Genomic DNA, 26,479 nt, shown 5'->3' on the forward strand with positions numbered 1-26,479 from the left:
TAGCAACGGACGCCGGAAGGCCCGCCTTCTTGCTGACTATAGGGCGAGCTGACAGAGTTAGAACATTTCATAGGCGTCTCTTGTTGTCTATTATGCAAAGGGTCCTTCGGTCTCTTCGGCAGGCGGAGTTGGTGTTTAGGTGCTTATGCAGTAGCCTGAGGAGGCTGCTGGTGGCATGTGGGGGAAAGTTGTAGGTGGGGAAGTCTCCGAAGTTCTAGCCTCTGTGTAATTAGCACGCTAAAAAGCGACGTTTACACAGCGAGGTTTGCAGCTGTGACAGCAATATTATCCTCATCGAGAACATCAATAATTAATAATTTAATTTTTGTCTTGGCTTGCAATGGCTTGTAGTGTAAGCCTTAAACCATGACAGCACTATATTTAGTTATTTACGTTATTTATAGGCCGCCTTTCTCACTGAGACTCAAGGCGGATTACACTGTGTGAGTTAGTACTATCAATTTCAAGGACATTTCAATAAACACTGTAAAAGTGTCTATAAATGCAAATTTGCAACCAGCAGATCCAATTCAGAGTTGAACAAATGCTGAAACAGCGCATAAGCAATTGGAAGATTGATACATTAAACAACAGAACTACCCAGTAGGATCATACTATACGCACACTATAGCACATTATATCCAGCCCCTGTAGTGTAAAAGTGTAGTTGTCTTTATAAATATTATGAATTATGTTTGAATTTGTTTAAAAAAATCATCCATAAACCCTAATAAAGTAACACAATGGGATGAGCTTTATAATAATATGCTTTAAAATGAGTGGAAATGCTTTGGAGGCATTTGCAATGCATTCGGGCTGCTAGGTACATTGATTTTTAAAAGTCTTGCATAAGACCAAATTGTCTGGATCTTCAGAATTCTGTAAACTTATGTTGAATTCTAGAGTGATGTGCCTAGGAGTGCCAATTTTGATAGAAAATTTCTTTCCTTGCTGGCACATGCTGTGCGACCCATTTACACATAGCAAGCCACACATGTCCTAGGAAGTCCTCTGGTCTCCATGTCCTCAAAGCAATACACGTGATATTACCCACACATTAATGGTGACTTTAAGGGAAGAGTGGCTGAATCTGTGAATATACCTTTAAGAAAATATAATTATATTTGAAACCAATACACTCAGCAAAACTCTGCAACTATCATGCTTATGTTCTTATAAATGAACTCTACTTTTAAGAAAAAGTATCTTTTTTACCTCACAACCATCCCATGCACTAACTGTTCTGTCAAACTACCATCTATAAGAAACCTTCCTATGTTACCAGTTAAACTAAGGAGGTCTAAAGGTGAAAACTTTTTGAGGGAGTTAGGGAGGCAGCAATATATAGGTCACACAAACAAAAAGAAGGTAATCTTGAGGTATAAGCCTGGGTAAAGTAGAGAAAGTGGAAATAAAAAGAGTGTTTGTTGTGACCAGAGTCCTCCTGAGGTATAACTTTAAGGTAATGTAAGGAAGAGCTGGATTAAAAGTCCATAGGTTAATGTTTAAAAGGTAAAAACAAAAACAAACCGCAAATGATTACAGAACGAATGGGGAAGAAAGTAGGGAGGGACACTACACTCCTTTAACTGTTGAATGAGTTCTGGTGTTGCTGTGAGACAGACAGTCTAGAAGAAGAGGATAAGTTTGGAATATCTTCTCTCCTCCCAAACAAGATTCAAGAATTCTGAACAGAAGTAAGACTGTTCAGGATCTGGGATGAGAACAACCTGGTCAATATTGTGTATCATAAGCTGTGCAGGTCTGAATTACAGGCATGCGAATCAGTTACAGTATGTTGGGTATTTCTTTTCTACCAGTCTGGCTGTCTCCTAGTCTTACATCTTATTTAGAGACGTTTATATTTCTTTTTTTTCATCAAGACTTAATTTCCATTTGTCAAACTACACTTTTTTGTGCTCCCATGACCCCTCTGCTCTATTACTCAGCTTCATTTCCTATTTCCTTTACAATCAAGATGATATGTACACGCTTCTTTGGGCAGTCCTAAGCAGCTTCCATACAGAGTTTAAAAGCTTGTTTCAATTTCCTCTTTTTAGCTTTAGTCATAGCCATCTCATTTCCATTGTACAATCTTACTTCAGAAATTCCATTGTTAGGCATGCTACATCGGCTGTTGTTTTCTGTGAAACTTCCCACATTCATACATATTTATAGCTTTCCTTTCTAACTATACCATTTTAATTAAATTCTTGATGTGGAACTCTTTATTCCTCTGGGGAAAATGGCTCTTTGATCTCAGTCATTCCTTCTTCCCTTTCCCCTGTAAATTTATTATGTTGTAAAATAAAAAGCAAGATCTGGTCCAATAACACCTTAAAGACCCACTTAGATTTCCAAGGTATGAGCTTTTGAGAGCCAAGTCTCCCTTCATCGGTTATCTGACAACGGTAGCTTTGATTCTCAAAAGCTCATACCTTGGAAATCTAAGTAAGTCTTTAAGGTGTTATTGGACCTGGATCTTGCTCTTTGACTGCAGACCAACACAGCTACCCACCTGAAACTATCTTTGTGTTTGAAGTCCACTGTACCTGGCTTGAATGCTTTGCTTCTTCTTGACTATTCAACAAACAGAAGTCATAATAACCAATGAGTGGGTATGGGATTATGCTCACTAGCCCTGCTCTCAACTGCCCTATCGTCATAGACCTTTTTTGTACAGAAGCAGGGCCCAAATGCAATATCTCTGGTTCTAGTACAAACTTTATAACGTCTTTCCTTTCCTAATCCCATTCCCATCCTATATTTTCAGTCCCATGAGTTATAAAAAAGGCATGCCTATTTTTTCCTGAAACTGACTTGTCCTGGAGCCCTGAGCCTCAGTAAAGTGTACCACAGACATGAGGAATTGAAGAGAAAGGGTCCAGAGCAAAAGTGTGCTACCTCCTCCATGCATTGATTTTAAATGTTTCTTGTGCTTTAAATTATTTGATCTTCTTTTTTTGAATTAATACTATAATTGCTAGTTGCTTTGAGGTACCCTTATGGATGGAAAAGCAGAGTAAACTATTTCAGTATAATCGATTATCCCTGGGTTTCATGTGCCTGAACGCCCAGGTCCTTGCTAGTTTTATTTTCTAGCAATTTGATTCTGCTTTGAATACTCAGTTCTGTAGGACTCGGGGCAACTTTCAAGGGAGTTGCCTCTCACTTAATATTTTGAACTCTGAAGAAAAGGTTGTAAGGTATATTAACTCTGTCTCTAAAATGTGGAACAGACTGGTAGTATGTGTGATGCCTTGGAGGAGATGGGACAGCAACTTTGTGGTATGAAGATGTCCATCTGAGTGAAGACAATGGATCACCATCCAATCATGTGTGCAGTGTTTACATGTGATTGCAGATCACATGTGTGATTATCTGTGTGCAGCCAAAGTTGAACAAACGTGAATTTGGGATGGTGCAGATGAAGCACTGGAGAATGGTAGTAGAGGAGACAGAGCTCCAATTTATAACAATGGAAATTCAACATTCAGGCCTGGTCTATTCTATCTCCTCATTTCATAAAATAGCTGCTGATCTGTATCAAAAACCACAGGTTTCCCAGTGCTCTGCAAATATTTTTCTAGATTAAATGCTTCCTAATGCTTGTTGGCCTGTAGTGTTGAGGCTTTATAGTAGTTCTCCTTAATAAAGACATAGTGGGCAAGGACTGGGATGTTGTGTGAAAAATGTCAGGTAACTACAGCAAATTACATGGCCACAAAAACTGGTCCTGGCAACAGAGTTGAAGAAGAGCAGAAGCTGATTTGGGGCTCTCCTATGGTAGTACAGGATCTGGTTGTCTCATCTTACACTCTTCTTTTTCTGCACAATTCTCTCTTGTCGTTTTCTCACTCCCTTTTGCCATTCTTTTTTTTCTCCCATAATGTTTGGCCTTTTTATACACCTTTTTGAGACCCCTTCTGTGATCAACAGAAGGTTTGTCCTGCCACTGAAAGGTAAAACAACCTCCCAACTTTATCATTCCTTACCCTGTGGGAGTGCTGCCCCTGCATCTGATCACCTTTCAAGAGGAGGCATGGAATTAGGAATCCCAGGTGCCTACCAATGGTGGGCAACCTTCAGGTGGTTTGCCTGCTAGCTCACTGGTCGCAGGTAACTGGCAGAAGGTTCCAAGCCACTCAGCAATTGCCCACCACTGGCAGGCACTGTGGGTATAAATGCAGAGCACGTGCGTGCTCCCAACAAATGTGGCATCACTTCCAGAAGTGATGTCATTGCGCGGGCCACGGGAGTGCTCCCATGCTTTGCTTGGGGCTGATTATGACCCCAAAGGGCCAATACTCAAAGAATCAGCCCTGTGCAAAGCTCTGGAGCACTGCCACAGCCAGCACAATGCCATTACTTCTGGAAATGATGTCAACATTTTGGCTCGGGGAGCATGCATGCAAAGCATGCTCATGAGAATCAACATCCCGGTGAGCACTCCCTGCCACCCCACACACACCAGGAGGGTATAGGAACCTGGCAACCCTAGGTGGAATGCTGGAGGGAAACACAACAGCAGTTCATTTTAGGGCTGCCTCGGGGAGAAAGGAGTCAGTTTTGGGTCTAGCTCTACCTGGTATTGTGGCAGAGTGGTCTAACTCTACTTCTGGGAGAGGACAGAGTTGTGAGGAGACTCTCTCTAGTGATGAACAGCCTCATCGGCTTCAGTCTGACTCTTTGGAAAGGGAAGACTGGTGTGGATGGAATATTGTGCGTGTGTGAAAGGTTCTAACCTGATGGTTAGTTAGTGAAAGCCCTTTTGTACTTGAAAGCCTTATAGGGAATTAAAATCACAATCTGAAGTCAAAACTAGCTTAAATTTATGTGTCTCAGCCAGGTTTCTCCTTTGAATGTTGGGAGACCTGAGTTGCTGATCTGTTCTTTAAAAACCACTGGTACATAAACAAATCTTTGTTATTTTTATGAACCTCCTGCCTCTGTGATCTCTGAGTTCTTACTCAATACAAAACTTACCTCACAGCAGCGAAATCAAAGTTGTTACATTCACTACCATAAGAACATCTAGCAGTTGAGGGGAACGTTTACAATTCAAAATAAACCTGATGTCATGGACCAACCTGGCCCAGTGGAGCAGAGAGACTCAGAGGACTCTTCTGAGGGAGAGGCAGCTGGCGAACCTGACCCAGATCCACAGCCAGTGGCAGAGGCACTGCAGGAGGAGGCATGCCCTGAAGGCTCAGATATTGATCCACAGCCAGGTCCCAGCACATCGGTTCCTCAGCTTCCCAGCCCTGGGCTGGCAACAGAAAGCCAGGTGCAGGCCAGCTCTCCCCCTTCATCACCAGAGCCTCGGGAGCGCTGCCAGAGGAGGGCTAGAAGAGCCCTCCAAGCCAGAAGGCACAGTGCCAGGCTAGCAGCACAGCACCAGCCCAGCATCATTAGTGATGATGAGTGCTCGCAGGAGCAGGACTGAGACAGCTGGCAGGTGCATGCTATAGCACAAGCAGCTGAGCACTGTGAGGGTTAAAAGCAGCCAAAGAGGGAGTGGCTGTGTGGAAGCAATGAGGCCGCTTACTACTGGCCTTGCTGCTGGGTTTGGAACTGATCCTCTTGTCCCTGACCTGTTCTTGTGGATGTGTTTCTGGAATCCCCCTTTGAACTTGAAGCTGTGAGTGTGCCCAATTGGTACCTGAACTTTGGAACTGTGTGTTGCCCTGTTTAGACAATTTGGGAGTTATCCCTGGCCTGCTGCCAGCGTGAGTCTGCAATTGGGACACCTAGTTTCCCCAAATTATAGGAGGCTGTGTGGGTTCCCTCAGTTGGAAGAGAAGGCCTGTCATGCTTTCTTTCCCTCTGACCTTATGAAACTACCTTAAACAGAGTCAGATCACTTGCTGTTTTGTGTCCTGTTGATCCAGAGAAAGGCAAGATATAAATGTTTTAAATAAATAAAGCACTGGTCTGTTTAGCCCAGTCAGGATTAGGCTCTTGTACCATATCTAGTTTGGTCCTGACTGACAACAGCTCTCTGGGGGCTCAGGCAGAGAAAGGCCTTTCCCAACACATGCTGAGGTTCACTGGAGATGTTGGGGATTGAATTTGGGGCATTCTGCATGCAAACCGTGCAATTTACCACAGACCCACAGACCCCTCCTAATTCTCTTTCTGCCTAACATCCACATACAGTTTTTGTCTCTCCTTCCTTTTCTTTATTAGATTATACTCCAGTCTTCCTTCACTGCAAAAGGTAACTGCCATGTTTATTCTTTATGATCAAGCAATTAATATGTATCTGTGTATTCTCAGTGTAGCATAAGTTTGCCAGCCTCCAAGTGGGACTTGGAATTCTTCCAGAACTGCAACTGATCTCCAAACTACAGAGGCCAGTTCCTCTGGAGGAAAGGGCAGCTTCAAAGGGCAGACTGTATGAGATAACATCCCTGCTGATGCCACTGCCATCCATAGGCATTGCCCCTTAATCTCCAGGAATTTCTCAGCTGAGAATTGGCAACTTTAATGTGTTTTTGCCTTGTCTCTCAGCAGCATGCAGCCTGGCATTGGGAGGCTTTCAGTATCATAGAGGAGCTCTTCCAGATGTTTTGCAGATCAAAGATCCACGCTGCAGTTCTTCAGAGGGTTCAGTAGCAGGCCTAATCAACATTTACACCTGTGTTGAATCAGGTACCTTGCTGCTATGACAGATTTCTGGAGAGAGATCAGAAACAATGGGGCAAAATCCAATGAATCCCATACCCATAACGGTTTGGAGCTCCGAATTAGTAATTCCGTTCAAAGCATCCAGAGACCGAATGGCAGGATTTGGGGTGAGGAGGGTTTTTTTTTCTTTTCATAACTGCGTGTTTCCCATATCAAATATATTTTTGTTTGAAGTACATTATTTGATTTTTTGCTCTGGGTGGTTTGTTGAACTCTGCACTTTTTCTGTGTGTGTATGTGGTGGTGGGGAAAGGGCTAACTGCTCTGAGTCATACAGGCTCTGAGGAAACGGAGTCATCTTTGGTCTAATACTCTTATTAGCATCTCTCTGTTTCCTAGATCTGCTGTGATAGCAGCTGAAACACCTTGCTCCTAGCTGAAAACTTGTCACAAAAATGACAGTCTGTGACAACCAATGAGAGCAGGCTGATGATGTTTTTGATCCACTGTTCAGAATGACCAAGGTCTTTTTATCAGTATATATCTTTGAAATTTCATCCAGGGTTATCTCCTTTGGGTTCCAAATCAAATATTCCTTAGGACTAGAAATATGGCATTAGATCTTGAGGGCAATACATGACTCTTGTGCTATAGGTTAGTCACCTGATCTAGGTGTCTCAGACCCATAGCAAGGCACTTATGGAGGAGTAAATAGACTATACTCCTTAGATACCATTTCTGTGAAATCACTGCACCATGTGCTTAGCAGAAGACATTTTACCAGTGATTGCTATACCTCCAGGGCTTTTTTCTGGGAAAAGAGGTGGTGAAACTCAATGGGTTGCCCTAGGAGAAAATGGCCACATGGCTGGTGGCCCCACCCCCTGATCTCCAGACAGAGGGGAGTTTAGATTGCCCTCCATGCCACTGGCCAGCAGCCCTGTGACCATTTTCAAGAGGTTCCGGAACTCCGTTCCACCGCATTCCAGCTGGAAAAAAGCCCTGTATACCTCAAAATCTCTCCTCCCTCAGTCTTTCTCCCAACCCCTCTCAAGTTGTACACAACAATATTAGGACATATTGTATGGGAGAAGAGGATGATATATATTAATGAATACTGTATATATGGCCTAGGTTGTATTGGGCATATTCTTGCCCAGGTTCTATGGCCTCTCTTGAACACTTTCCTGTCTCTTATGTAATCCCCAAACATCTTAAAGAGATTCAAATATAAACACCAAGTTTATTGTCAACAATCAAATATACAAAAGAAAAATACATATGACACAAGTGTGTGCACACATCGATTCCAGTTTAACAGCTGTACAAAAGAAGGAAGGGGGAGAGAAGGAGAGTGAGAAAGTACTCAGAGAGAGTGTGTATTTCCCCCTAAGTCTTGTGTGTTGAGATCACAGTGTTAGACAGCACAAACATGATTACTTCCATCCTCTAAACCCACTCATATATTCTCCTCTCTCTGAGAAGGGTTTTTGGTCCCTTTGGCAGCAGGACAATTTGAGGGCTGTTTCACACTAGACTTGTACAGGGTACATGTTACCAACTGTGAGGCTGGTACCCGTTTATTTTACACACTGCAAATGCAAGGTGACTCTACTGTTGGTTAAGCTCAATTATAGCTCCCTGCAGTGTCTTTTTGCATTATACACACATTGGTCGGTAATAAGTACCCCTTAAAAGTGCAACTTGTAAAGTAATCCTTAGAGGAGGGTCCTAAAATTGTCACTTGCATGAGCTGAAATAACTTTCTTTGCTCTGCCTTCCCTCACCCAGTTTTGTTCAGAGAGAGAACAGGAAATGTATTGTATCAGCAGTCATGTCGAGTGGGAGGTTTCAGATGGACAAATAAGCAGAATATGTCACAAGCAATCACAAAATCCCCAGAGAATAATATCTTACATATACGTAGTTATCTGTGGATTCACAGGTTTCAAAACCATTGTGATATTAGGCACTCAAAAGGCTTACAAACCTCCTCAGCCCCGCCCCTTCCCTCCTTTTGTTTTTATTTACTACAGAAGCCACTGAAGATACTGCCATAAATCCTTCCCCCTCCACTAGTACTGGCATGAAAAATGGCTGGGACTGGGGAAAAAGAAGGGACACAAATTCTAAGAGGAATGACTTTTGGAATCTGTGGGTTGGAATCTATGCCCTTTCAAAAATAGGCAGGGAGGCATAGCTGTATCGCCTCACAGCCATGGCATCGAGCCACAGAATTTGGCCTATTAAGGGGTGGCTCATATAAATGATATTTCACTTGCAAGCCATCCCAGTCATCCATAGAATGAGGTTCACACAGAGTTGCCAACTTTTAAACAGGTCTTTCTAGCTGTCCCATTAAAACTAGTTTGATCGGCAAGCAATTATCAGGGGATATGATTTAGCTTCATGCAATGAAATGTTTCAATTGCCCATTCCCACTCCGGACACACACACACACACACACCCCTTCTGGTGGCTAACTTTGTGCGCACGTGGTCCATGTAGTATGTATACTGGGTCTCTGCAGATACAACTGAAAAACCCTGAAAAATTTCTGGCCAGCTGCTGAAAGAAAAGAGCACAGTCTTTCTCCCTTCCCCCCAGCTTTTAAGCAGTATACTGTAAGTGATTGTATAGCTCCTATTCCAGACTCACTGAAAAACCACTCTGCTTCATGGAAGGAGCTGCTAAAAACACTTTAAAATTGGTTTGCATCCTTGGATCTGCTTTTGGTTCTGCTCCAGATTCTTTCAGTTTCAAAGTGATCTGTGAAGGTCTTGGCATGTGGCAACGGTTCTATTTTGTGGCAAGTGGTTGGAATACATTACTTTTGACTCCTGTCAACTCTTTAGAATATTAAGTGCTACAGATTTATATTAGTTTCATGCTGTTTTCTCTGTCATGGTTTCCCCAAAAGAAGTCTTTACTGCATGAGCTGTGACTCACAAAAGCTCATACCCTACCACAAATTTTCTTAGTCTTATAGGTGCTACTGGACTCTTGCTCTTTTCTACTAGGAACCTTTGCAGTTAGATTTGAGTATTTCTATCATTCTTAGTAATTTGCTTGCTGATTGACTGAATATTTATATTTGTAATTCATCTTGAGTTCCATTAAGAAAGGCAGACTATAAATGAAGCTTATTATTATTATTATTATAGTTTGGTGAAGGTGTTGAGAATTCTCTTATGGATCTCAGCCCCTCTCAGGAAACAGTATTTCAAAGGTTCCATAGGGAGACAGAGTGGTTATTAAACAAGTTTGTAGAACTTCAAAATGCTTCAGTCCAGCTTTCAGATGATAGTTTAATTGTACAGTGTTTGGATTGGGGTATAGGACACTTTCCCTAGTTTATCTAGATCCTTGTCTTTTTGAGCCACAAAGGAGGTGCACACAGTTACTGATTTGGGATATGAAAATACGTATGTCAAAATCCAAAACAGATAGAATCTTCAGCACAAAAGTTTTTAAAAGGCAATAGGTCTTGCTCTTCCTTCACTTACACCAGAAGCTGTAGAGAAAGGAGTTCGTACAAAACCTGGTGGAAGGGAGAGGAAAAATGAACTAAACTCCTTTTTAAGGTTGGGAGACAGACCTGGGAGGATCATTGCACATTTCACAATGCATTGAGAAATACCAATATATGCCTAATTGTAAGAATGGGACAGAGAAAAGAGTGAGCTAAATAACTTAGACTGCAGTTCTAAGCAAACTTACTTGTGAGTAAGTTCCATTAAACTCAATGGAACTTACTTTAGAATAAATACTTCAACTAGCTGTCTAGATTTCTTATATTGCTCTCCATTCCACACTTTATGGGACTGCTAATCTTAGTTTTGCCATCAAGTGTACACTCAACATGGAGATGAAAACAAACCTGGCTTTCTCCTAAGTATACCTATATGATGATACAAGAATGTTCAAACAAATATTCACAAGACCACATTCATGCCTTGCATTGCCCACTTAAATTATCTTGGGGGGTACACCTTTGTAATGTGTGAAGTGCTCATAATAAAGTCAAGCATTGTATTCAGTGCCGCAGAATGTGAAAGCTGACATTACCCAGGAAACGTGACTAAATGACTCCCTCATCTTTGCTTACAACTAAAGGAAGTCTTCGTTGAGTAAGCAGGACTCTTCTGCAAGTCTCCATTACCCTGAGTATGGGACCTTATCCTGTTTCAGGTAGCCTATAAATTAGCCTCTGTCAGGCACTGCAGCAAGGAAATGGCAAAGGGGCTGGTTTTTTTCTGTCACTTTAGACCCAGAATTGCAAGCCATATGCCATTTCTCGAGCCTTTACACATGTTCCATATATCTGGATTCCTTATGCAACCATTTTGTGACCTTCATCACATGTATGCGATGGAGACGAGCAGCAGAAGGCTGTTTCCTTGGTGTCCTGCTTGTGGGTTTCTCTGGCTGATCTTTCTAGGAAACAGGATGCTGGACTAGACAGACTTTTGGTTTGATCTGGAAGAGTTCTTCTTATGAAATAAAACTTAGCATCAGCTGCTGCTGCTTTGGAAAGAAGATTCATGGTAACTGTGCAACAGGTCAGTCACATAAATCTTCAGTCATTCACTTCCAAATCTGGTACTTAGCGAATGCACCATAAACATGTTGTGATCATGGGTCTGCTGCATATCAAAATTACCTTGGCTAATATTTTTTTAAAAAATTCAAACAAGAACCCTCCGAGGGTGTTATCTGGACTATAATTCTTCTGTCCTGAATAACTGAGGGTAATGCACAGCTGTGAGCTCAGCTGTAAATTTGTGAGCTAGAAGCCTGGGATCATGTGACAGAGGCACAGTTTAAGATCCACTCTGCATCAGTTGAGAGCCAGTTTGGTGTAGTGGTTAAGAGCAGTGGGACTCTAATCTGGAGATCTGGGTTTGATTCCCTAATCTTCCACTTGAAGCCAGCTGGGTGATCTTGGATCAGTTACAGCTCTTCCAGAGCTCTCTCAGCCCCACCCACCTCACAGGATGATTGTGGCGGGATAATAATAACATACTTTGTAAACCACTCTGAGTGGGTGTTAAGTTGTCCTGAAGGGCAGTATATAAATCGAATGTTGTTATTATTATTATCATGTCCAGGTCTAGGAGCATCTCTGCTATTGTGTCCCCATGAGATTTCAGCACTGGAAGAAATCTGGAGCATCTACAAACGGCTTTTCCCTTTCTGGTTGCTTCCTGGTCAGGCAGTGATCTGTGTAGCCTATTTGTAGTCCCTTCCATTATTTCCCAGCATTCTTTTTACTAGTGGAAACAGTCTGCCAGGGCTCAGTAGCCAGAAAGCTGTTTGGATCCTAGGACATCATCTCTTTAAGAAGTTCTGTAGACTAGAGGCTGATGTACATATGCACGGCCATCACTGGATGGCTGAACTATCAAATGGTGGATTAAATGCATGAAATGGCCATCACAGAACAGAGAGAGTTGTCATATTACGTCACATCACTTCAGACTCGCTTCACGTGTTAAACTGTGAGTCATCAATGTGAGAAGATATCAAATAAGTAACATGCACGTCTGTATCAGCCCTTAGAGAAATGCAAGGGATAGGGAAGAAGACCTATGGGAGGAAGATGAACAAGCAGAAATATCAGAATACTCCTTCTTTAAAAGCTGCCACAAGAATTGTCTGAAAAAATACTGACAAAATTAATCTGGACGTTTATGAAAAAAATAGAACTGTAAGAGCAAGTGGCAATTCACAGAGCTCATCTGGGATAAAACGTGGGATCACTGTGATAAAAAAAGATAATCTGAATCCAGTATTTAGGCTTTGGTGGAATGAAGAAATCCCTTGCACCATTGCCAGCTTGAGGCTATGGAGGCCAGAAGGCAGAGGACTCAGTGGGACATTCCTGGCGGAAGCTTGCAGAGGCTACTGGAATATTGGCTTGTGTATTCCTCGACTATCAATGGCTTCTCATGGGCAAATGCCACCACCATACAGGTCCTACAACAAACCCCACTCGCAGTCCAGCGGTGTCAGGCAAAACGTGAAAGAAGCAAAATGTTGGTGATGGCGGTTCCACCAACAGCTACCCATCCTCTGCATCAACTTCTGGCCTGCTGTTTAAATATGGCTATCACCCTCTTATCACCCCAGCTTTCTAGGTGGAGGGCCCTTGCCACTTGCAGTATGAATCAGAAAGAGCTTTACTGGAACAATGAAAAACACAGTGTCACAATTTCATAAGTTCAGAAGGTTGTCTCGTCTTTTCCTCACATGCACACACACACACACACACTCTCTCTCTCTCTCTCTCTCACACACACAGCATTCTCCAGACCAATTTAAATTCCAAGATGTTTCTGTATGGGTAAAAGACTCTTTACTGCCTCGTTCTTTATATAAGCTGAAAGAAGTGGCAGTAGCTTCCCTGCTCCTTTCTTTTGGTGGGGACAAGGACCTCTCATGCCTTCTTCCTTTCCTCACAAACTTCGAAGCTCCTCTTGGCTGCCCCTCCATGGACCTCGACCAGTTTTTCATCCCACTGGATGATGTTTCCTTGCAGGTGGCTGGTGCAGTTGGCCAAACCCATGATATCTGCTGGCGTCAGGACATGATCCCACATGTTGAACTGAGCAATCTCACCAACGAAAGCCTGAGTGGCGTCAAAGCGTCCCCCCAATGTATCCTATGGCATTATATTGGAGGGAAAGGAAGCATGGAAGGAAAGAAAGGAGAATAATTTTGAAGGAGAGGACAATGGACAAATAGAGCAAAATGCAGGGTGGGGGGGGGACCAAAAGGAAAGGGTGAATAGAAGAAGGAGACATAGAAGAAAAAGTATTGGAAGGGGAGGAAAAGCAAGAGAGAGAATAAAATAACTGAAGATACCCATTATCTCATTTACCTCTGTATCCTTTCTAGAAAGAACATGAAGGGACTCACAGGAGCTTCAAATCATGAGAGAAGAAGTCCCCAAGCTTAATCAGCAAAACACATGGTTGCTTAAAAACATAGCTTTTGCTCAGATTAGGAACTATAATATGTGGTTCCTAGATGGAGCTGCTCTAGCCCGTGTATCTCTGTGGTGCTCTTAGAATCATAGAATCATAGAGTTGGAAGGGGCCATACAGACCATCTAGTCCAACCCCCTGCCCAGTGCAGGATCAGCCTTCCCTAACTGCCTTCCCTAACTGCCATGGCCTTTGTTGTTATCCACTTGTAAGCCATCTTGAACATCTAACTAGTGGAAATGTGGGATGTAACTTTGGAATAAATAAACAAATACCATGGTTAGTGGTTCCCAACTGAAGCAGTGGGGCTTTTTTCTATCACTGCTTTCTGCACGTCCAGATTTTGCGTTAAAACACAGCAGCAAGAATTTGGGAAGTAAGCCATCTTGTAAGCCATCTTGAACATCTAACTAGTGGAAATGTGGGATGTAACTTTGGAATAAATAAACAAATACCATGGTTAGTGGTTCCCAACTGAAGCAGTGGGGCTTTTTTCTATCACTGCTTTCTGCACGTCCAGATTTTGCGTTAAAACACAGCAGCAAGAATTTGGGAAGTTTCTATGAGGGGGTATCTCTTTAGAGAACCTCAGCTCTACATAATGTCAGATCTAACAGAGAAGCCCCGTTCTGCTTTATGTTTCAAAGATGATAAATGTACTGTGACAAGAATGTCAACAGGGACAGTCTCGTTCCCATATCAATATGGTGACATTCTTCTCCACGGAGATTGAAAAATACCCCACAAAGACCAGGCAGGTTCCCTAAAAGAGGTTCTGGTCCATCATTTCAAGGATAATCCTGGAATTAGACTTACCTGTTCCTGGCCCAGGATGACCACCCCATGAGGTTTGATAGTATGCCAGGATGCCAGGTTTTCGCTGGCCCCACGCTCTACACCATCCTGATATGCTGACCAAATGCCATCCCGTGTGATCCAGGTTATGCAGATGTGGTGCCATGTCCCGACCTTTAGACTCATGGGCAGCTGAGCCACCTTGACAACAAAACAGAATAGTCATGTAATGGAAATGTCTTTGTCTTACAGTGTGTAGCATAATTCAGTTTTTGGAATAATGACCTGGTAATGCTTGTTGCTGACATCATCACCACTATCACTGCTGAGAAGCACATGAGGAAATCCTTTCCAATTGGCTTGTAAAACACCAGTGGCAAAAGGGGAAATGAAGCAGAAGCCTCAGAGATAATGCATTTCAAGTGATTGCTGTATCAGGAATATTGTATCTGAGGGGAGATTATGAAAGGAGGAGAAAGGGCGCCATTGTGATTTCCTGGGATAAGCATGGTTGGTCTTTGCTTATGGAGTTGTGGAATCAAATGCCTTGGCTAAAGAAAAGCTAGGATTTATGATTTAGAAAATGTCAGGGATTGGGCTTAACTCAGTGGTAGATCATATGCTCTGGATGCCCAGTCTTCAGTTTAGTTTCTACTAGCATTTCCTGTTCGAAGGATCTCAGACCAAAGAGCAGGAAAATACGTGTCTGAGACCTTGAAAACCTCTCCTAGTTGAAACAGATGATCGCGTGTATGACTGACCAATTGCCTGTTTTAGTATAAAATCTATAAGAAGGGCACATATGTATAAACATCTTGGAGGGGGATCTAATGCTTTATTTCTACCAGCACAAGAACGCTTTTGCCTGCAGAAGAGACTCCACTGAAGCATAAGGCAAGAGGGATGATTTCAACCACTTTCTCCTCCTCCTCCTGGAGGGCTCATTGAAAATGTCAACTCAGTGTGCAGCAGCAGTCCATGCTAGGAATTATTAGGAAATGGATTGAGAGTAAAACAGTCAATATTTTAATGCCCTTGTACAGTGCGATGGTGCAACCACATTTGGAATATTGTGTACAGCTCTGGTTGCGGTATCTCAAAAAGTATATTGCAGAGCTGGAAAAGGTACAGAAGAGGGCAACCAAGATGATTAAGCAGTTAGAGAGCTTTTTTTGTGAAGCAAGGCTGAAGAGTCTTTGGCTTTTCAGTTTAGAAAAAGATGACTAAGAGAGGACATGAGATAGGTATATAAAATGATGTGTGGAGTGGAGAAAGTGGGCAGACAGGGCTTTTCCTCCTTCTCTCATAGTAGAACTTAGAGGCACCCAATAAAGTTGATGGGCAAAACTTACAAGTGAGACAAAAGGAAATGCTTCTTTACTCAATGAGTAATTAAATGCTGAAATTTGCTGCCATTGAATGTAGTAAAGGCATGAGCATAGATAGCTTTAAAAGGAGATTAGAAAGATTCCTGAAAGAGAGGTCTATCAAAGGCTAGCCATGATGAGGAACCTCCGTAGACAGCCTCTGAGAATACCTGTGCTGGAAGGCAACATCAAGAGAAGGCCTTGGCCTGTATGCCCCATTTTTTGGCCCTCAAGGCAACTGATTGGCCACTGTATGAGACAGGATGCTGGACTAGAAGAGTCACGGGCATGAATCACTGGTCTGATCCAGCAGGGCTCTTCTGAAAGCAGTCTTCTGGGCGACTTCTTACTTTGAATCAATTTTCTCCTGTTTCTAAGCTAATTGGAAAATAACTGGAAGCATCTCTTCAATTATGATTCTGTATTATTGTTACTGTTTTCTAGCATTGGGTAATCTTCTGTCTTCTGTTTTATATTTATCTGCTGCTTTAAGACTAGGATAAAAGTGTGAGAAAAAAATTATTTGATTCTAACAGATCCTCATTCATAACTGCCTAAATAATTTTTGTGAGTGGGATGGGACTTAGTCCCCTCAAAGGGCAGGTTAATAATTTGGTCTTCCAGTTGTCTGTGCCAAGATCTCCCCTTTTCTTACCTTGTCATTAATTATCATCTCCATGGGGTTAGTTCCCCACTCCAGTAATACAAGCTCATTGGATTGACTAGGGACTGAGTAGGAGAAAGGGGTGCCCACCCCTGCTGGACCTCTGGCTTTCAGCCACATGCAGACCGTGAAGGCATAAAGCTCAGGCAGGCTCTTCTTCATCCGGGCATACATATAGTTGTTTCGTACAGGGATGGTGACTTTGAAGGCATCTGGAGGGGTGAAGGTTTTCGTTTCTGTGTGCATAACAGAGAAACTGGGGTCAAAAAAGAAGACTAACCTAGTAAACAACTGGTTTATTATGACATAGTTTTTGTAGAGTGGGGAATAATTCAGTCTCTGGGGGAGGGTTATGACTAAAAAGTAGAGCATCTGCTTTGAATGAAGAAGGTTCAAAGTTCAATCCCCAGCATTACCACTGTCAGAATTGGGCCTGATAAGTCCTCCCCAGAGGAAGAGTATGCTGTGATCCCACAGTTGGAACTCCAGCAGATCCCGAGGTTCCTGGACCCCCGGGTCTATGGGGGCATCAGGTGATATGCAGCCTGCTGTGACTGCTGAGCCAGATGCCCAGGTGGCCCATGAACAAAAGCCAGGCTCAGAGACTGGGAGTGCTGACGAACCCACCAAGGAGACTTGCCTGTTGCCAAGGAACCCACTGTCACCACCAGACCCCCAGGAGCCGAGAAGGTAGAACGCCCAGATAGATGCTCCGCTCAAGTGGTAGAATGCATGGCTGCCCACCCAGGGTACCTCCTCTGGCCATGAGGCAGTACAGGACCAAATTTCACCTTGAGGCTTTGCAGGATACTGAACAGGGTCTGGCTTTAAGTGCCTTCAGACTCCAGGCCACTGGTTCAGCTGCAGGCATTAACTCCTATAAATAGCCTCAGTTCAGCTCTGGCTGTTGTGAGATCAGTAGCTCTGATAGTGTTTGCTAGTCTCACCTGCCTGCTTGACTATGCTTGGGAGAATTTTTATTTGCCCCTGGGTGCAAGCAGGACAACCGGTTAAAAGAATGAGATAGCAGGTGATGTGAAAGACCTCTGCCTAGGACCCCAGACAGCCACTGTCAGTCAGTCATAGTAAGCAATATTGACCTGAGCCAAAAGCATGTAACTGTAAAAGACTTCAGAAGGTGAAATGTAACATTCTAAGAACAGTATATAAATACTAAATTGCTGTTTTCATCATCTCCACATCTCACTGAACTTACTTTCAAAAATAAAAGCTACTAGAGGGTTAGCTTGCTCAGAAATAGCGCTTTATAACGTAGGCTTCTTTCATGTTAATTCCAGAAGTTATTTTTCAACGTTTGTTTTATGCTGTTTTTGTTTGTCTAGTTTTAAATGGTTGTGTTTAGTGTTGTTTTATTTTCTTAGTTGTAAGCCACCTCTAGCAAATCTTTGCTGAGATGGTAGGGCTGTCAACTCTGAGAGCTAAGCTACAAGAGCTGAATTACACAAGGAGGAGCACATGAAGGGAGTCACAGTGTTAGCCGGGAAGCTGAGTTTTAAAAGAGAGCAGAAGGCTTTGTCAATTTCCCCTCTCTACAGAGCCAGGGAGATCCCTGCTCAGAAGGCTTGTTTATTTCCTCTTCCTCTTAGAAGGGGAGGTGAAACTGACAGAGCCTTCAGGGAGGCAAAGAGGAAATTAAACTCCCTGAGCAGTGATCTCCCTGGCTCTGTAAAGAGGGGAAATTGACAAAGCTTTCTGATCTCTTTTAAAACCCAGCTTCCAGGCTAACATTGTGACTCCCTTCACGTGCTCTTCCTCGTATAATTTGTCTCTTGTAGCTTGGCTATGAGTTGAGGAGTTCCTGAAGATTTAGGGGTGGAGCCTGGGATGGGGTATAATGCAACAGAGTCCATCGTCTAAAGCAGCCATTTTCTCCAGGGGAACTGATTTCCATGGCCTGGAGACTGATTTTAACTCTGGGAGAGCTCCAGGTCCTACTGGAGGCTGGACACCCTAATTCAAGGGAAGGGAAAGGCATCGTGCATATATTGGAGGGCCCTTTTTTGTTTATCACTACTACTCTGGTTCCAAGGCAAAACCATGATACTGAAAGCAGGTTCTGAGGCCTGAGGAAGGCTATAACCCAACACAGCAATGCCCAAGAAGCATGAAAACTAATGGGTTCTCAAACTCTTCTGTGTGGGTTGCCAGGGACCTACCAATGGGATACAACCTGCCAGACAGGCCAAATAAAATTATACCATCAAATCAGTGAGACCATATAAAGAGCTAGTTTCTGAGTAAACAAAACATTGTTGGCAGATCCTTCTAATAAGAAAATTTGGTTAGCTTGGGAGCTGTGGTCTAAGAGTATAGCAGTCAATATGAGAATTCATACTAAGTTGTGTAGACTGATGGTGTCATGCGGACCAGTTCAACATGGCTGATGTTCTTCCACCCCAAGGCATAGAAATATCTGAAAAGGAGAACTAGACATTTGGACCTTCAGGCTCTGTTCCCTCCCTTGCCAGGACTGACCGTGTTCAAGGTCCGCCACCCGGTTTTGGAGGGCATCCAGCTCCTTTTCTACCTCTTGCTGCTGGTGGTCATTGCTGCTGGCAATGGAGGAACGTTCTTTTTCCAGAGCCAAAATCTTGGAGAGGATCTCCTCCTCCAGTTCCTCCATCTTGGTGTGTATTGTTTCTTGGGCTGGCGCTGGTGCAGAGGTTGCATTTATTCGGGCTGGGACGTCCTGCTACATTCATGGGAAAGACAATAAATAAACAGGGGGGGGAAAGAAACCAGACTTTTAAAATATCACAGCAGAAGCCTCACACCAAGAAGCATTTAGATGTAGCTGCTTGGGTGACATGGAGTGTTCTCTCGAGGTCAGTTGGGACTCAGAGCAAGAGCACAGATTCCACTTGACTGGAGCAAGGACCCCTCCCTCCCAGGCCTCAACATGGCTCCGTCACCAGCCCAGGCAGCCCATGGCTTCCTTCTGACCTTATTTAGCTATTAATGTTCTTGGGCTAGGACAACAGCTAGACTGGGGGCTTGTCTGTGAGGCTGTCCTCGAATATCGCCTGTCAGGCTTCTTCTTCTGAGCCTTTGACTCCCTGCACCCTTTCCTAGTCTGCCAGCTTCCCTGTCCATTTGAATTGCTCTTCACAATGCCTTTATCCCTCCCCCACAACTTAGCTCAGGCCTTGGCCTACAATTGGCTCACAAGCATATATAACTTTAAAAAGGAATTCGATAAATTCATGGAGGACAGGGTCATTGGTGGCTACGGGCCACGATGACTAAAGGGAACCTCCACAATTAATCAGAGGCAATAAACCTCTCAATATCAGTGCTAGGAGGCAACACTGGGCCCTTGGCCTCCATGCCTTGTTGTTGGTCCTCCAGAGTAAGTGATTGGCCAATGGGCCAGATAGGGTGTTGGGCTAGCTAGACCACTGGTCCAATCCAGCAAGCCTCTTTTTATGTTCTCCAGATTGGCCCTCTGGTCCTAGTGCTGCTGAGGTTTGCACTGAAGCTACACACACTCCCCTTATGACCTGGTGCTGGCAGGTTCCTTTTATCAACCTTTTCTTCAACATGCCCATTAACCTCGGCCATTTTCACACTACTAATCTGCTTCTGTAACGTTGCGAAATGTCACGCAAAAAATGCGGAAGATAGTGTCTTCTCGCAAGAGTTTTGCTCGGCATCGCACAAAACTCTCACAAGAATATGCTATCTTCCACGTTTTTTGCACGACGTTTCGCAATGTTACGGAAGCAGGTTAGTAGTGTGAAAATGGCTCTCATCTTTAAGAACATGTATGAACTTCAGAACATGCTTGACGTACAAACAACATGTCGCTTCAGTTATTCTTTGCAACCTTTCTGTGCTCTTGCTGTTAAACATGGGAAAAGTCATCACCAGAATGCCATTCACTCCAAGATCAAATTTCCTCTAAACAATCTGAGTGGATGCGGACAGAAATTGGTTTATAATTTCCTCCTAACAATGCCTGAAGAAGAGCAATAACGTGGGCCTTTTTCCTGCCACTTTGAGGCACCTGGCAGTCTGTCATTTGGACATAATAGTTCTGTAATCCTCTTAGCTAAGCAAAGGCCCTATGCTGAGGTCGCAGCTAGTATTACACAGCTAAAGATGGGAGCACCCACTGCCAGAGGCCAGCCCTCGGTGCTGTCTCCCACTATCAGCCAATCCTGCCAGGAAGCTTCTATGTCAAAGCAAATCAAAGTGTCAAAGGCTACTCATTGGGCGTCCCTATTCTGTGACTTCAAGAATGGAGCCTGTGGACAGACGTAGCAGCAAACAAGATCAGAAGCAGGTTTCTCTGTGCGCTTTGCCTTCCCCTCCCTTTAATCTTCACACAGCATATGTTCAGCCTCTTTGGCCTTTGCTTCAGGTGAGCTGGCCATTATTTTCCCAAGCACTTTCATCTTTATCTGATCACGCATTTGTTGGATGCCTAATTTTTAAAAAAATGCTTTTAAACATTTTTTAAAAGCTCTTGACAAACTGCACTGAGTCAGGAGGGGAGGAGGATTTGTCATTGACACAAGAGCCAACTCTATGCGTAGCGCAGGTGGTTTTTGCTGCAGCCTGGAAGGCCGAGCTCCCCCTAAGTTAGAGCCAAGGGAGGAGCCAAGCATGCCCAAGATGTGGTAAAGGAGCGTCCTGAGCAAGCTTGCTGCTAACATTATGTACATCTGTGTGCACTGCAGTTTAAAGAAATTTATGCACAGGCACCTTTGAAGACCAACTAGTTCCTGGAAATTCAGTTGGTCTTTAAGGAGCTATTGGACCCGGATCTTGCTCTTCTACTGCAGAACAACATGGCTACCCACCTGAAACTATGCACAGGCAGTTATTCAGAAACTGGATATGTTGTTTCAGCACATGAAATTCTGCCAAGATGGAGAGCCCTGATTTTGTTTCATATCTGCAATACTGACTCTGGAGGGGATACAGGAACAGTAAGGTCATGTGCACCACTTTTGGAGTAATGCCAGGGAATTTATCTATAACCACTCTTGCAACACTGAAGTGCAGATCCCAGAATGCAGGAGAATGCCCCCATATGCAGCTTCACTTCAGCAGCTGCCACAATGGAAAGCTCTGACGGACAGCTCCCTTTTATCAAGGTCCATATTTGGACCAAGTAAGGACTGAAGAGTAAGCACACTGGCTTTCCTGCACAAGCCAACGGGAGTACACTGGACATTAGAACAGTCCCAGAGCAACCTGTTGCCAATAGTGCCACAACCTTGATCCAAATTGAATGGACCTTATGGTGCAGCCAGCACTGTAGGGGTCACTTGGCTCAGCTTACTTCTGGGCCACCATTAAACCTCCAGGGCAGTGATCCACTGAGACCTTTTCCAGTTAAGTTAGAAAGCCAGTCTGTTGCTGCATGCAAAGATTAAGGCAAAGGACCCTTTAAATGACTCTAACTTTTTCCTCCCCAATGTGAACCGTGAAAGACTGTTCAGCAGAACCCTCCCTTCTGCTGTTCAAGGCATAGGCAAAGGGCTCTTTAATTCTCTCCTCCAGGAACAAAAACAAGGGTTCGGCTAGAATTTTCTCCTTGTATAGTTCCTCTGTCCATTCCCACTGATCAAGGACAGGACTGTGATGCAAATTCTTGTTTTTCTGTTCACACTAGGCAGGGAGCAGATAAAGAGCTCTTTTGTGTCTTAATTCATACAGCAGAAATGGAGTTGAGCGATATGGGAGAGACCTTGGGGTCAGGGGGTTGCCGGAGAGAGTCTGGGTATAAGTGAGCTCCAAGGCTGCCCATTGTCTCATCCTAGCACAAAGTTGATGCTCTGCTTTCAGCTCCAGCTTCATGCAGCCCTAAGAATGGATTCTTGTCTGCTAAGATATTCTCTGATTATTTCAAAATCTTGGTCCACTCTGTCCAGACTCTAAGGTGGGAACTGAACATTTTTGCAATAAATCATGACAAAAATAATTGGACCATCTTGCCTTGCCTTTTGGACATGCAGGACAGAAATGTTCTAAATATGCAGGTATCTATCCCATGTATTCTGACAGCAAGTTGACCTTGGGCTATATTGTGGGTGACAAACCAGTAGTGTAAGTATTGGGAAAGGCACAGGTAGCAGCTGTTGGTTTGTGGTCATCCTGGGCAGGAGATGGAGGAGAACCTACATGCTTGGTTATGGCTTGTTATATTGCTGCCTGCCTCTCCTGTACATGGCAACTCTGCCTGCTCTCTAGTGCCCCAGGGAATCAAACCAACACCACAAGGCGTACAGTGGTCTGCATATGTCTCTATTAGAGAGACACTTCCTTCCGCTTTGGATCTGTCTTGTGATACATGTGCCAAAAGGATTTCCCTTTGATATATTAGCCATTCAATTTGCCCTAACTGGGAAGAAGAAGGTCTGTAAGTACTCCATCATCAGGTCTAATCACATTATTTGGAACCATTTTTTTTGGCTATGCCTTGTGGGTGTTCTGCCAGTTAATCAAAACCTGGCTTTTTAGAAAGGTTCTGTACTAGTGGACAACAAACGGAACTGGATTTTATTAATGTTTCTAAGGCTGTGTTTTTACTATGAATACTTCATTTTGATAATTTGAGTTTTGCTTTTTATTTCATTATTTTTTTGGTAGTGGGTGATCTCTTTTGGTAATGGGTCTCTGATGTCACCTTTGATAATGGGTCTCTGATGTTTAGGCTTGCTGCCGTTTAGACTCATTGATTCTTTGACTCTTACCAATTAAGTCATTGCCTTAGACTACGTGCATGATATTGGGGATACTGTTGCTGCCCGAGGAGGTGTTTTCAACACGAAACACCAGGCAACTGCCATCCCTGAGTGTTGGGCGGTGGAGTTTACACTCCGGAATCATCTTTCCCCTGCTGTAACATTTGGACTAGACAGCAAGGAAGACACCTTACCAACGTGCACCCTGTGGAATTTCACCTTATTCTACATTGGGTTCGTGGATTCTTCAATCTGAGTGGAGACCAGACAATTGGTGGACTTCACCTGTCGGACTGCAAAATAACGCAGCTTTTCTTGAGCGGCTTGCCTGCACATACTGCTTGTGTATGAATGTTGTTTGAAGGTTTTCCTATATGTATGCTGACTAATTATTGGACATAACTTGACTATTCTTGTTTCATTGGATGCATTTTGATTACTATTGTTCTGAATATAGTGGTTATTTTGGTAATTGTTTGTGAATAATTATTCCTCCCACTGCGATTATTCACTCCTCTTTTTTCGTACCATTGCAACTGAGGCAGGAGCTGTGCATAATTGTTTTATTTGGTTGCTGTTTATTCTTTTTTTCCCCAGTTCCTAGTGTGCCAGTGAATACTGGTTCTTGTAAGCCGTTTTGAATCACCATTGATATGAGGATATTTTAATTAATAAACCAAAAACAATAATACTGAGTCTAAAAATACTCCCCAGGGTTTTTACATGATCTGAAAAAGGACCCTTCTGAGATAAGCAGATCATTCTCGCTTCAGGTTGTTTTTTACTGTGATTTATTTTATTCCATTAATTCAAACACCACTTCTTTGGGAGTGAGAACAGTGTATCATTGTCAAAATAAAATGTGGTAAGAGCCATCTGTTTTTCCTTAGAGAAAGCTACCTTGGACTTTGAGAACTGTAGCCCTAAGGCTTATTTACCGTTTAAGTCCAGTGAGAGAAACGGCATCAAATCATCATCATCATCATCATCATCATCATCATCATCACCCTCATCTCCTCTAGGGTGTCTCTGGCATGGTAACTAGCAATAAATAACTGTAATAGGACAAAATATAAAGCACAAGCCCTGACCCCGCCCCCCAGCTTTCAACCGAAGAGATTAATCACGAGGGAAGGAGAGGGGGGGGGGGAAGCGGAGGAAAGCAGGGTATATAATAGCCAGTTCTCAACGTGGTGAGGGAACAAATGGGGAGCATTTGAGACAGCTGAAATATAAGACCTGGCTAAGTGAGTGTCCCTCCTTTTCTCTTGGTCCTTATCCTGGGTAGCTTGCAGCCTGTTGCCCCATCTGTATACACCATGCGGGCAAAGCCATCTCCAGTCTAGGGGGCTTGTTACCTGCTTGAAGTTTTTATTGGTGGCCTGTCGGGGTGTATATGCTTTTGAAAATTCTGTTTTTATGTTTATTTCATTCTGTAAGCCGCTTTGAGTCCCCAGGGTGGGAGACAGGCAGAATAAAAACATTCTAAATAAATACGTGTCTCGCTCTACTTGGTTCATGCTAGAGTCTGACTGGGATTGGCTTAGGGAAGGAAGGAGACCATGGCTTGGATCCAGTGATGTGGAAGTGAAAACATAAGCACAGTTCTGTTTGCATACGGTCTTGTACAACATCTAGTGCTTCCCCTCCTATACATTATAGTGTTCTGAAATTAGTTGTGCAAGATTTTGCACAACAGGAAATGCAAGCGGAAACATAGTAAATTTTACAATGCAAGCAGCTACCACAGTTTTTTTCTTGCATTTCTGCTCTAGCACAAGTGGAATTCTGTAGGATCCAACTTCATGAACTTTGTCTCCAGCTCTTTCTTTCCCCAAAGTACACTGCAGTTTTGGGCAGGTATCTGCTGGAATAAAGGGCCCAGCCCTGCCCAAAGTGCTGCCCTGGGCTGAACACAAAGGACAAAAAGAAAGCCTTGCCTAAACAGGCAGCCCATCAACCTGTCAGGGTGCCAACAGTGTCATCCTTCCTTTCCCAGCTGTGTTTGAGACCACTGGAGGTAAAGAGGAGGGCAGTACTAGGAGATTGTGATGAAGATGCTGGGAGGAGAAGAGCTGAAGTAAGGGCAAGAGAAGGAGGGGCTGGACAGTAGCAAAGGGAAGGGGCCTCCCCCCACCCCCAGGACGCTTCATGGGCCATTACCTAGGAATAATAATGAGTATCAGGGCCAGCCTTAGCCCTTTTGCCAACTTTGGTGGGACAAGAGAACAGAAGAATGAAAGGCTCGGAGGCCCCCATGCCCTCTGTGACCTGTTGCTGAACTCATTCTTTATGGCCAAAATCTGCTCTAAAGAAAGAATCCTATTCATTCAGACCCATTTGGGAGGCACTCTTAGGTTTCTCCTAATGACTTCTGAAGTTGCTCATCTCGTAACTATTCAGTGCATTTATATTGGCAGTGGGTGGACTGCCATTCTCTGTGTCCATCTGAATATGTTGCTACAGAAACATACCCAAAGCCGCCTGTTCAGTAGCAATGTTGTTGAACTGTTTCAAAGGCAAAGACAAAGCAAAGGCCTCCTAGCTGGAAAATGATTCAAGCCTTCTCCTTAATATTGTCAGGAGCGTCAGGATGGATATGTCTGTCTTCTCTTGGTAAAAATGGCCAACTGGAGATATTTTGGGAAGTGTATAAGATCATCAAGCATTTATATTTCAATTTATATCATATTTACTAGCCTCAATTTCAGATATAAACATGGACAAACAGCACCAGGCTCCCTTTCTCAAATGTGTTGCAATTCGCATCTTATACAAAGCTGTATGTTCCTCACTCCAATTCCATTTCTCTCATGTAAAACCATGTATTTATTTAAAATTCAAATGTATATACAGCACAAGCACTCTAAAGTGAAACAAAAGAGCATCTGTCATGCTCAGTTCTTGATCTCCAAGACAGCTTGAAGTGAGGCCATGGCACTTAAGACCTCTGGATAATCACGGCTTAATTACTTACAGAGAAGGCATCCGAGAGTGAGCAGCTCAGGCGAACTGAGCCACTTGGCAGGAAAAATGCTAGGGCAAGACTGGCTGCTAATGATGCAACCATGTTTAACTTTCTCTAATCTCTATCTGGAGTGTGTGTGTGTGTTCAATAATATAAATTCCTCAGACGTCGTCCTGTATTGCTGTCACTGTGACTTTCCATTTTCCTATCCATTGCTTTCCTAGAAGAACTTTCTAAATCCCAGTTACTGCATACTGCACACTGAGAGTATGAATAGTACCATCCTAAGCACTCCCACCCTGTAGGGGGGGAGGACCCTGACATCTGGACTTAGAAGGGTGCAACTATTG

The 26,479-nt window shown here is 43.5% G+C and overlaps 1 protein-coding gene across 1 annotated transcript in view; it reads right to left on the bottom strand.

Annotated features, from left to right (window-relative positions):
- Nucleotides 1-13,069: 13,069 nt before the first annotated feature.
- NPTXR (neuronal pentraxin receptor) overlaps nucleotides 13,070-26,479 on the bottom strand; it is a 28,404-nt gene continuing 14,994 nt past the window's right edge. Inside the window, exons 2-5 of the mRNA XM_054988194.1 lie at nucleotides 18,942-19,158; nucleotides 16,437-16,681; nucleotides 14,436-14,615; nucleotides 13,070-13,294 (exon numbers count right to left, since the gene is read on the bottom strand). Coding sequence (XP_054844169.1) covers nucleotides 13,070-13,294; nucleotides 14,436-14,615; nucleotides 16,437-16,681; nucleotides 18,942-19,158 — 867 coding nt within the window. The remainder of the gene's footprint in view (nucleotides 13,295-14,435; nucleotides 14,616-16,436; nucleotides 16,682-18,941; nucleotides 19,159-26,479) is intronic.

This window comes from Eublepharis macularius, chromosome 9, assembly GCF_028583425.1.
Source record: "Eublepharis macularius isolate TG4126 chromosome 9, MPM_Emac_v1.0, whole genome shotgun sequence".
Lineage (NCBI taxonomy): Eukaryota > Metazoa > Chordata > Lepidosauria > Squamata > Eublepharidae > Eublepharis > Eublepharis macularius.